Here is a 14,553-nt window from a genome sequence, read left to right as displayed (position 1 = left end):
CGCTAAAACGAAGCGGCAGAAGCGCATGTGTGAGCGCTCAGCCTCTTCGTGTCTGTTTGGCTGTTTCCGGAAAGCCGATGTATTGGAGTACGGGCTCATAGACTTTCTATTGAGTCCATGCTCCGATACATTGATTTCTGGAAAAAGCCAAACAGACACGAAGCGGCTGAGCGCTCACACAAGCGTTTCTGCCGCTTCGTTTTAGCGATTGGTGGGGGTCTCAGTGCTCGGACCTCCACCAATCAAAACTTCTGACATGTCACTATAACATATCAGAAGTTTGTCAAACGTTTAGTTACCTTTTAAGTTAATAGAGGTGAGAGCACAATCTATTAGCCAGCGTTGAGAGTGGCAACAAAGAAAATCTCTTGAATCCTGTATACAGAGCAGCTGTACTAGCGCTGAGACCTGAATACGTCAGGTAGCGTCAGTGACGGGTGCAGTGTCAGTGGGTCCTGTGTGTCTCTGACACGCAGGATCGAGCGGTTACCGATCACATCTAAGACCCATGCACACGACCGTGCCCGTAATCACAGTCCGTGATTACAGGCACGGCCGCCCACGGACAGCGGTCATGGTGCATGGGTCCTTAGATGTGATCGATAACTGCTTAATAGGCTGGACCCGCTGTCACTAAGCCTGTCACTGCCGCTGACCTGATGAATACAGGATTCAGCGTACAATCCTTTTGCACTGTATACAGGATACAAAGCAGCTATATCTCAAAAAGTAAAAATAATTTTTAATAAAAATAAATTAGAAAGTTGCACCAATCACACTGATAGATATTATTTTTTATAAAAAAAAAGGGCAAGAGATTCTCTTTGTTGCCGCTGTGAACTCTGGCTAATAGATTGTGCTCTCACCTCTATTAACTTAACGAGTAACTACACATTCAACAAATTTTTGATGTCACAGAGACATATCAAAAGTGTTGATCGGTGGGGGTCCGGGTGCTGAGACCCTCACCGTTGCTGAAACTAAGGCGAGGGTCAGGATCAGCGCTCCTCGTCAGGCGGAAGACGGCTCTCATAGATGTTTTATGATCCGGTCTTCAGCCTGACGATGAGCGCTGATCACAGCCGAAGGAGCAAAGCGCTCAGCTAAGTGCTTGTGTGACTTTGTTTCAGCAAAGGTCATGGTCAAAGTACTCGGACCACCACCGATCCAAACTTTTGATATGTCTCTATAACATCAAAAGTTTCATGATCGTTCCGATTTAACTGAAAATGGGTTTCCTATACCATAAAACTGTAAATTAGCTAGAACAGGGGTATGCAACCTGCACCCCTCTGGCTGTCAGGGTATGCTGAGAGTTGTAGTTTCCCAACAGCTGGAGGGTTACAGGCTGCAGACTACTGAGCTATGCATTATATGTGTCAGTAAAGAGCAATGCTCAGTGTTGCTGCCACATCTCGATACTCAGTACTCAAGTTCCATAGAGAGTCTTTGAGAAGAACAGTGCTTTCCATAATCAGCTCAGGATATATAAAAAAAATCACTCCAATCATTCAGTACTGCCGCAGCCTGGCATGATTGATTTGGGCAAAGTGGAGCTCTCAATCATTACCCATGCAGACTACAGCTGTACCTTGGGCTTCCATTCTCTAAGACATAATACAGATGAGATCTTTCACATCTTGTATTCAATCGGCTTAATCTTGGTCATTTGTACTTGTTAAAGGAAAATATGCCTGTGCACTTGTCTACAGATGCATTCAGTCTCAGTCCAGCAGAGCAGGGAGGCACAAGCAACCCCCAGTAATTATAGGAGATCCTCACCCTTAGCGCCTCTCAGTACAAAGCCAAATCCTTCGCTGTCTTTCTTCTGCAGCAGAACAGTTTTTTCTTTAATAATGTAGTCACTAAAAAAAAAAAAAAAAGCAGAGTTAGTATGGGGGCGCCCATCAGATACATGAAATACAAGGGGGTCCTTAAAGGCTATGTACGCCTTTGAAAATGTGTTTTTCTTTTTTAATAAAAATGACTATCGGTGTGTTTGGTGCCACTTTGTAATTACTTTTTATTCAAAATTATTTTTACTTTTTGAGATACAGCTGCTTTGTATCCTGTACATAGAGCAGCTGTATCTTGCGCTGAGACCAGTATCCGTCAGGTCAGCGGCACTGACGGTTCAGTGTCAGCAGGTCCTGCGCGTCTCTGACACACAGGATCCAACTGTAATCCATCACATCTTCGGCACTAGATACAGCTGCCCTATATACAGGATACAAAGCAGCTGTATCTCAAAAAGTAAAAATAATTTTTAATAAATAGTAATTGCAAAGTTGCACTAAATACACTGATACACTGTTTTATTAAAACAAAACCAAAAAAGTTTTCAAAGGTGTACATTGTCTTTAAGCATTTGATTCCAAGAAGGCACCTAAAACGTTATTCTTTATGCAACTATATAAACACATCCGGGGGCATAGCTAAGGAGGTTGGGTAGGGACTATATCCAGGCGCTTGGTGCCAGGAGAGGCCCAACAAGCCACTCTAGCTTAGCCAGGGTATCTATAAATCGACTTTGCCCCATGTAAAGGAAAGCCTACCTACAGTTCTGAATATATCTACTACTGGGTTCTTTGGTGGTCAAACTGAAGCTCATCCATTGAAGCCATTGAAGTGCATGTTATTATTCTAATTCCTCCCTATCGAACACGGAGATCATATTGAGGGTTGTAGAATTTTTTTCTTAAATCTAGCATCTGCTCTACACTTTTGGGCCAGGATCACACACAAACTTTTGATGAATCAAACTTTTTCTTTTGGATCCACTTCTGGCTTTGGCTAAAAAAATGATGGACCCAAAAACTCCACCATAACTTTTTGTGTGATCCTAGCCTTTTGTTTAGGACAGTCTGTATCTGTTGTCCATTTGACAGACTATAGGCTACCATAAAGGGCAGCCTGATTGTAGTCTGTTGATGGGTTGGCAGCACATACAGGAAATTTGACATTCTCAGCAGCCCTGCAAGTTAGTGAGTGAGATCTGATAATGTAAGGGGGGATATAATTTACTATTATACTGAATAATGGCTTTAGTTATGAAAACTAGTATAATAGACAGTGGAGATGTTGTAAAAGTAACCCATCTTAGTTTGATCATTCACTCTGATCATAGCGATCTACACCTTTGTGCAGTTTTACAGTTTTTATGGGTTAAAGCCTATATTGGAGTCTGAAGTCGCATTTACAGTTCTGCTACTATCTGTTGGAAACAATCATCAAGCTGGTTGTATGTTTAGCTTAGCTCATATAATGGAGCCGGAGAGCTCGATTTTCTGTCATAAGTTTACTGTGAGTGCCTGGTACATATAAAGATGACACTTTCTAGAATGCAAATCATGACCTAACACTGTGTCAGCAAAGAATGCTGGGAGATTTCAGCTCTGAAACCTGCAGTATAGTAAATGCAGTTGTGCTCTGTAACTCAGGATCGCTATAAGGGCGGGTTCACACATAGCGGAATTTCACTTAAATTCCGCTGCGGACACTCCGCAGCGTTAATCCGCAGCGGAGCCGTTTCTCCATTGACTTTCACTTTAATTTAGCAGTGTTCGTTTACACGATGCGTACAATTCCGCTGCGGAGCATAGGCTGCGGAGCGGAATTTGGTGTCCGCAGCATGCTCTGTCTGTTGCGGAGCAGTGGCGGACTGGTTGCGGACTCATGGCGGAATTTCTCCATTGACTTCAATGGAGAGTCAAAATTCCGCAATGAAGTCCGCAGATCTTATGTGTGCTGCGGAGCGTATTGTTTTTACTACCATGACATTTCTTCATTCTGGCTGGACCTATGTATTTCTAGGTCTACAGCCAGACTGAGGAAGTCAATGGGGCTCCCGTAATGACGGGAGCGTTGCTAGGAGACGTCTGTAAATAGTCACTGTCCAGGGTGCTGAAAGAGTTACGCGATCGGCAGTAACTGTTTCTGCACCCGGGACAGTGACTACCGATCTCAATATACTTGTATCTGGAAAAAACATATAAGTTCATACTTACCGAGAACTCCCTGCGTCTGTCTCCAGTCCGGCCTCTCAGGATGACGTTTCAGTGTAAGTGACGGCTGCAGCCAATCACAGGCCAAGCACAGGCTGCAGCGGTCACATGGACTGGAGCGTCATCCAGGGAGGTCGGGCCGGATGCCGAAAGAGGGACGCGTCACCAAGACAACGGGCGGTAAGTATGAATTTCTTTGACTTTCACTAGGGAAAGTGCTGTCCCTTCTCTCTATCCTGCACTGAATAGGGAGAAGAGAAGCACTTTTCCTGCAGTCCGCAGCGGCCAGTCCGCATCAATTTTCTGCACATTTTGTGCAGATCCGCTGCAGAATCTGCAACGCAGATTCTGTGCGGCATTGATGCGGACAGTTGCGGAGGAATTCCGCCATGTGTGGTCATGCCCTTAGTAATACAAAGTATTTACAAAGATTCTCAGCTTTTAATGTAGATTCATTCCATATATTAACTTTATAATTGTGTTCAATAAAGAGAATACACTTATAATAACCGCCTGCAACCACTGCTATACGGCTCAGTTCACACGACAGTGGAAAAAAAATGGCCTTTAAAAACTGTTCAACTGTCAGTTTTTCATGGCCAATTTGCATCAGTGTCTCCAAATTTTCATCCATTTCCAGTTTTTTATAGTTTTTTATAGTTTTTTATAGTCCTAACCCCCTGAAAACACCTCAGTGCCCATGTAGGAAGTGCCACATATGACACTGTAGATCAGGGGTCTCAAACTCGGCCGGGTAAGTGGGCCACATATAGAAAAAATGGGAAGTTGACGGGCCGCATTACTGTCAAATTTGATACAATACAAAATTATTGTAAATAAATTAGTTATTTGAACTACTATAAAAATACTACATTACTATAACAATACTATATGACTATAATACTACATTACTATAATACTACATTACTATAATAATACTACATGACTATAATACTACATGACTATAATACTACATTACTATAATACTACATTACTATAATACTACAACATTACTATAACACTACATTACTATAATACTACATTACTATAATAATACTACATGACTATAATACTACATTACTATAATAATACTACATTACTATAATAATACTACATTACTATAATAATACTACATTACTATAATACTACATTACTATAATAATACTACACTACTATAATATTACATTACTATAATAATACTACATTACTATAATACTACATTACTATAACACTACATTACTATAACAATACTACATTACTATAATACTACATTACTATAATACTACATTACTATAATAATACTACATTACTATAATATTACATTACTATAATAATACTACATTACTATAATAATACTACATTACTATAATATTACATTACTATAATACTACATTACTATAATAATACTACATTACTATAATACTACATTACCATAATACTACATTACTATAATAATACTACAAGACTATAATACTACATTACTATAATACTACATTGCTATAATAATACTACATTACTATATTAATACTACATTACTATAACAATACTACATTACTATAATACTACATTACTATAATATTACATTACTATAATAATAATACTACATTACTATAATATTACATTACTATAATACTACATTACTATAATACTACATTACTATAATAATACTACTTTACTATAATACTACATTACTATAACAATACTACATTACTATAATACTACATTACTATAATAATACTACATTACTATAACAATACTACATTACTATAATAATACTACATTACTATAATACTACATTACTATAATAATACTACATTACTATAACAATACTACATTACTATAATAATACTACATTACTATAATACTACATGACTATAATACTACATTACTATAATAATAATACATTACTATAATACTACATTACTATAATACTACATTACTATAATACTACATTACTATAATAATACTACATTACTATAATACTACATTACTATAATAATACTACATTACTATAATACTACATTACTATAATAATACTACAAGACTATAATACTACATTACTATAATATCACATTACTATAATAATACTACATTACTATAATACTACATTACTATAATAAAACTAGATTACTATAATATTACATTACTATAATAATACTACATTACTATATTAATACTACATTACTATATTAATACTACATTACTATAACAATACTACATTACTATAATACTACACTACTATAATATTACATTACTATAATAATACTACATTACTATAATACTACATTGCTATAATGATACTACATTACTATATTAATACTACATTACTATAACAATACTACATTTCTATAATATTACATTACTATAACAATACTGCATTACTATAATAATACTACATTACTATAACAATACTACATTACTATAATAATACTACATTACTATAATACTACATTACTATAATACTACATTACTATAACAATACTGCATTACTATAATAATACTACATTACTATAATATTACATTACTATAATAATACTACTTTACTATAATATTACATTACTATAATACTACATTACTATAACAATACTACATTACTATAATACTACATTACTATAATAATACTACATTACTATAATACTACATTACTATAATACTACATTACTATAATAATACTACATTACTATAATACTACACTACTATAATACTACACTACTATAATATTACATTACTATAATAATACTACATTACTATAATACTACATTACTATAATACTACATTACTATAACACTACATTACTATAACAATACTACATTACTATAATACTACATTACTATAATAATACTACATTACTATAATAATACTACATTACTATATTACATTACTATAATACTACATTACTATAATAATACTACTTTACTATAATACTACACTACTATAATATTACATTACCCTCATAATATTACATTACTATTACAATACTACATTACTATAATACTACATTACTATAATACTACATTACAATAATACTACATTACTATAATACTACATTACTATAATAATACTACATTACTATAATACTACACTACTATAATATTACATTACTATAATAATACTACATTACTATAATACTACATTACTATAATACTACATTACTATAACACTACATTACTATAACAATACTACATTACTATAATACTACATTACTATAATACTACATTACTATAATAATACTACATTACTATAATATTACATTACTATAATACTACATTACTATAATAATACTACTTTACTATAATACTACACTACTATAATATTACATTACCCTCATAATATTACATTACTATTACAATACTACATTACTATAACAATACTACATTACTATAATATTACATTACTATAATAATACTACATTACTATAATATTACATTACTATAATACTACATTACTATAATAATACTACTTTACTATAATACTACATTACTATAACAATACTACATTACTATAATACTACATTACTATAATAATACTACATTACTATAATATTACATTACTATAATACTACATTACTATAATAATACTACTTTACTATAATACTACATTACTATAACAATACTACATTACTATAATACTACATTACTATAACAATACTACATTACTATAATACTACATTACTATAATAATACTACATTACTATAACAATACTACATTACTATAATAATACTACATTACTATAATACTACATTACTATAATAATACTACATTACTATAACAATACTACATTACTATAATAATACTACATTACTATAATACTACATGACTATAATAATAATACATTACTATAATACTACATTACTATAATACTACATTACTATAATACTACATTACTATAATAATACTACATTACTATAATACTACATTACTATAATAATACTACATTACTATAATACTACATTACTATAATAGTACTACAAGACTATAAGGGCATGACCACACATGGCGGAATTCCTCCGCAACTGTCCGCATCAATGCCGCACAGAATCTGCGTTGCAGATTCTGCAGCGGATCTGCACAATATGTGCAGAAAATTGATGCGGACTGGCCGCTGCGGACTGCAGGAAAAGTGCTTCTCTTCTCCCTATTCAGTGCAGGATAGAGAGAAGGGACAGCACTTTCCCTAGTGAAAGTCAAAGAAATTCATACTTACCGGCCGTTGTCTTGGTGACGCGTCCCTCTTTCGGCATCCGGCCCGACCTCCCTGGATGACGCTCCAGTCCATGTGACCGCTGCAGCCTGTGCTTGGCCTGTGATTGGCTGCAGCCGTCACTTACACTGAAACGTCATCCTGGGAGGCCGGACTGGAGACAGACGCAGGGAGTTCTCGGTAAGTATGAACTTATATATTTTTTTACAGATACATGTATATTGAGATCGGTAGTCACTGTCCCGGGTGCAGAAACAGTTACTGCCGATCGCGTAACTCTTTCAGCACCCTGGACAGTGACTATTTACAGACGTCTCCTAGCAACGCTCCCGTCATTACGGGAGCCCCATTGACTTCCTCAGTCTGGCTGTAGACCTAGAAATACATAGGTCCAGCCAGAATGAAGAAATGTCATGGTAGTAAAAACAATACGCTCCGCAGCACACATAAGATCTGCGGACTTCATTGCGGAATTTTGACTCTCCATTGAAGTCAATGGAGAAATTCCGCCATGAGTCCGCAACCAGTCCGCCACTGCTCCGCAACAGACAGAGCATGCTGCGGACACCAAATTCCGCTCCGCAGCCTATGCTCCGCAGCGGAATTGTACGCATCGTGTAAACGAACACTGCTAAATTAAAGTGAAAGTCAATGGAGAAACGGCTCCGCTGCGGATTAACGCTGCGGAGTGTCCGCAGCGGAATTTAAGTGAAATTCCGCCATGTGTGAACCCGCCCTAATACTACATTACTATAATATCACATTACTATAATAATACTACATTACTATAATACTACATTACTATAATAAAACTAGATTACTATAATATTACATTACTATAATAATACTACATTACTATATTAATACTACATTACTATATTAATACTACATTACTATAACAATACTACATTACTATAATACTACACTACTATAATATTACATTACTATAATAATACTACATTACTATAATACTACATTGCTATAATGATACTACATTACTATATTAATACTACATTACTATAACAATACTACATTTCTATAATATTACATTACTATAACAATACTGCATTACTATAATAATACTACATTACTATAACAATACTACATTACTATAATAATACTACATTACTATAATATTACATTACTATAATAATACTACATTACTATAATACTACATTACTATAATACTACATTACTATAACAATACTACATTACTATAATACTACATTACTATAATAATACTACATTACTATAATACTACATTACTATAATACTACATTACTATAATAATACTACATTACTATAATACTACACTACTATAATATTACATTACTATAATAATACTACATTACTATAATACTACTACATTACTATAATAATACTACATTACTATAATATTACATTACTATAATAATACTACATTACTATAATACTACATTACTATAATACTACATTACTATAACAATACTACATTACTATAATACTACATTACTATAATAATACTACATTACTATAATACTACATTACTATAATAATACTACATTACTATAATACTACACTACTATAATATTACATTACTATAATAATACTGCATTACTATAATAATACTACATTACTATAATATTACATTACTATAATAATACTACTTTACTATAATATTACATTACTATAATACTACATTACTATAACAATACTACATTACTATAATACTACATTACTATAATAATACTACATTACTATAATACTACATTACTATAATACTACATTACTATAATAATACTACATTACTATAATACTACACTACTATAATATTACATTACTATAATAATACTACATTACTATAATACTACATTACTATAACACTACATTACTATAACAATACTACATTACTATAATACTACATTACTATAATACTACATTACTATAATAATACTACATTACTATAATAATACTACATTACTATATTACATTACTATAATACTACATTACTATAATAATACTACTTTACTATAATACTACACTACTATAATATTACATTACCCTCATAATATTACATTACTATTACAATACTACATTACTATAATACTACATTACTATAATACTACATTACAATAATACTACATTACTATAATAATACTACTTTACTATAATACTACATTACTATAACAATACTACATTACTATAATACTACATTACTATAATAATACTACATTACTATAACAATACTACATTACTATAATAATACTACATTACTATAATACTACATTACTATAATAATACTACATTACTATAACAATACTACATTACTATAATAATACTACATTACTATAATACTACATGACTATAATACTACATTACTATAATAATAATACATTACTATAATACTACATTACTATAATACTACATTACTATAATACTACATTACTATAATACTACATTACTATAATAATACTACATTACTATAATACTACATTACTATAATAAAACTAGATTACTATAATATTACATTACTATAATAATACTACATTACTATATTAATACTACATTACTATATTAATACTACATTACTATAACAATACTACATTACTATAATACTACACTACTATAATATTACATTACTATAATAATACTACATTACTATAATACTACATTGCTATAATGATACTACATTACTATATTAATACTACATTACTATAACAATACTACATTTCTATAATATTACATTACTATAACAATACTGCATTACTATAATAATACTACATTACTATAACAATACTACATTACTATAATAATACTACATTACTATAATATTACATTACTATAATAATACTACATTACTATAATACTACATTACTATAATACTACATTACTATAACAATACTGCATTACTATAATAATACTACATTACTATAATATTACATTACTATAATAATACTACTTTACTATAATATTACATTACTATAATACTACATTACTATAACAATACTACATTACTATAATACTACATTACTATAATAATACTACATTACTATAATACTACATTACTATAATACTACATTACTATAATAATACTACATTACTATAATACTACACTACTATAATATTACATTACTATAATAATACTACATTACTATAATACTACATTACTATAATACTACATTACTATAACACTACATTACTATAACAATACTACATTACTATAATACTACATTACTATAATACTACATTACTATAATAATACTACATTACTATAATAATACTACATTACTATATTACATTACTATAATACTACATTACTATAATAATACTACTTTACTATAATACTACACTACTATAATATTACATTACCCTCATAATATTACATTACTATTACAATACTACATTACTATAACAATACTACATTACTATAATACTACATTACTATAATACTACATTACAATAATACTACATTACTATAATACTACATTACTATAATAATACTACATTACTATAATACTACACTACTATAATATTACATTACTATAATAATACTACATTACTATAATACTACATTACTATAATACTACATTACTATAACACTACATTACTATAACAATACTACATTACTATAATACTACATTACTATAATAATACTACATTACTATAATATTACATTACTATAATACTACATTACTATAATAATACTACTTTACTATAATACTACACTACTATAATATTACATTACCCTCATAATATTACATTACTATTACAATACTACATTACTATAACAATACTACATTACTATAATATTACATTACTACAATATTATTACATTACTATAATACTACATTACTATAATAATATTACATTACTATAATACTACATTACTATAACAATACTACATTACTATAATATTACATTACTATAATATTATTACATTACTATAACAATACTACATTACGGTAATAATAGCGCTAGGTTTAAACTTAACAGAAATTCGCGAGATTGCTCCATGTGCTTATTTCAACAATCCAGTTTTACAGTTTAATTGTCGCTAAATGCAGTCCGGCGGCTCAGTTGGCAGCATTTGGCAGACACACAAATGTCAAGATTAGGCAGCCCCTTTTTAGATAGTGCCACAGAGTCCTCTGTAGATACTGCCACAGTGCCCTCTGTAGATACTGCCACTGTGCCCTCTGTAGATACTGCCACAGTGCCCTCTGTAGATACTGCCACAGTGCCCTCTGTATATACTGCCACAGTGCCCTCTGTAGGGAATGCCACAGTGCTATCTGTAGAGAATGCCATAGTACCCTCTGTAGATAATGCCACAGTACCCTCTGTAGATAATGCCACACAGCCCTAGATAATTCCACGGTGTCCTCTGTAGATACTGCCACACACTCACCCGTAGATAATGCCACAGTGCCCTCTGTAGATAATTCCATAGTGGCCTCTGTAGATAATTCCACAGTGCCCTCTGTAGATAATTCCACAGTGCCCTCTGTAGATGCTGCCACAGTGCCCTCTGTAGATGCTGCCACAGTGCCCTCTGTAGATGCTGCCACAGTGCCCTCTGCAGATGCTGCCACAGTGCCCTATGTAGATAATGCCACACACACCCCTTGTTGATAGTGCCACACACCCTCCATTGGGGATCCCTCTAGGAGTGGAATTCCCAGCCAGAGCGTTGCCAATGCTTTGGCCAGGGATTCCTCTGCTGGAGGAGACCCTGACGTCACTGTCCATACACAGTGACGTCAGGGGATCCTCCTGGACCGGAATGTGATGTCATGGGCAACCCCAGAATCGGAGTCCCAGAGCAGAGCACTACTATAGGCTGTGATCCGGAACTCTGGGGAAGCCACTGACATCAGTGTCCATATATGGACAGTGATGTCAGGGGCTTGCCCAGAGCTGGAGTCCCGGAGCAGAGCCGCTTCTAGCACTCTGCCTGGGATTCCAGCTCTGCTCCTGACATCACTGTTCATATATGGACAGAGATGTCAGGGACAACCCCAGACCTGGAATCCCGGGCAGAGCGCTAGTAGCGCTCCTACTGGGACTCCAGCTGTCTATCTAGCTGTCACTGTCTATCTATGGGGAAGCATCGCTGTGCATATGTGGACAGCCATGTCAGGGGATTCCACAGTGTCCCGGAGCTGAGCCTATACTAGCGCTCTGCCCATGACTCCGGCTCTGGGGAAGACCCAGACATCGCGTGTCCATATATGGACATCAATGTCAGGAGATTCCACAGAGTCCCGGACCAGAGCCAATACTAGCGCACTACCCGAGACTGCGCTCTGGGGAAAACCCTGACAACACTGTCCATTTATGGACAGCGATGTCAGGGAATTCCACACAGTCCCAGAGCAGAGCCTATACTAGCGCTCTGCCCGGGACTCCGGCTCTGGGGAAGACCCAGACATCGTGTGTCCATATATGGACAGCGATGTCAGGGGATTCCACAGAGTCCTGGACCAGAGCTAATACTAGCGCTCTGCCCAGGACTCCGCTCTGGGGAAAACCCTGACAACACTGCCCATATATGGACAGCGATGTCAGGGAATTCAACAGAGTCCCGTAACAGAGTCTATACTAGCGCTCTGCCCAGGACTCCGCTCTGGTGAAGACCCTGACAACACTGACCATATATGGACAGCGATGTCAGGGAATTCCACAGAGTCCCGGACCAGAGCCTACACTAGCGCTCTGTCCGGGACCCCGGCTCTGGGGAAGCCCCAGACATCGCGTGTCCATATATGGACAGCGATGTCAGGGGATTCCACAGAGTCCCGGACCAGAGCCAATACTAGCGCTCTGCCCGGAATTCTGCTCTGGGGAAGACCCTGACAACACTGTCCATATATGGACAGCGATATCAGGGAATTCAACAGAGTCCCGGAGCAGAGCCTACACTAGAGCTCTGCCTGAGACCCTGGCTCTGGGGAAGCCCCAGACATTGTGTGTCCATATATGGACAGCGAAGTCAGGCAATTCTACAGAGTCCCGGAGCATTGCCTATACTAGCAGCTCTGTGTCCCACGGGCTACAGATGACAGCCTCAGGGGCCGCATGCGGTCCGCGGGCCACATGCTTGAGACCCCTGCTGTAGATAGTACATATATATATATATATATATATATATAAAGTGCCAGTGCCCACATAGTGCCACAGTACCCACAATAGATAGTGCCACAGTGCCAAAAAAATACCACCGTGCCCACATATAATATGACATAGTGCCAACATGTAAAATGCCAGAGCCCACATAGTGCCCCAGTGCCCACTGTAGATAGTACAACAGTACCCACATATAAAGTGGCAGTGCCCACATATGAAATGCAAGTGCCCACATAGTGCCAC

At 34.5% G+C, this 14,553-nt stretch overlaps 1 protein-coding gene across 1 annotated transcript in view; it reads right to left on the bottom strand.

Moving 5' to 3' along the window:
• The window catches only part of SHANK1 (SH3 and multiple ankyrin repeat domains 1), a 382,494-nt gene that overhangs the window by 28,244 nt on the left and 339,697 nt on the right, over window positions 1-14,553 (bottom strand). The window contains exon 15 of the mRNA XM_075840236.1: window positions 1,783-1,865. Within this exon, the coding sequence (XP_075696351.1) occupies window positions 1,783-1,865 (83 nt within the window). The remainder of the gene's footprint in view (window positions 1-1,782; window positions 1,866-14,553) is intronic.

This window comes from Rhinoderma darwinii, chromosome 10, assembly GCF_050947455.1.
Source record: "Rhinoderma darwinii isolate aRhiDar2 chromosome 10, aRhiDar2.hap1, whole genome shotgun sequence".
NCBI classification, from domain to species: Eukaryota; Metazoa; Chordata; class Amphibia; order Anura; family Rhinodermatidae; genus Rhinoderma; species Rhinoderma darwinii.
The sequence above is the reverse complement of the archived record's forward strand: the minus strand, read 5'-3'. Positions and strand labels throughout refer to the sequence as shown.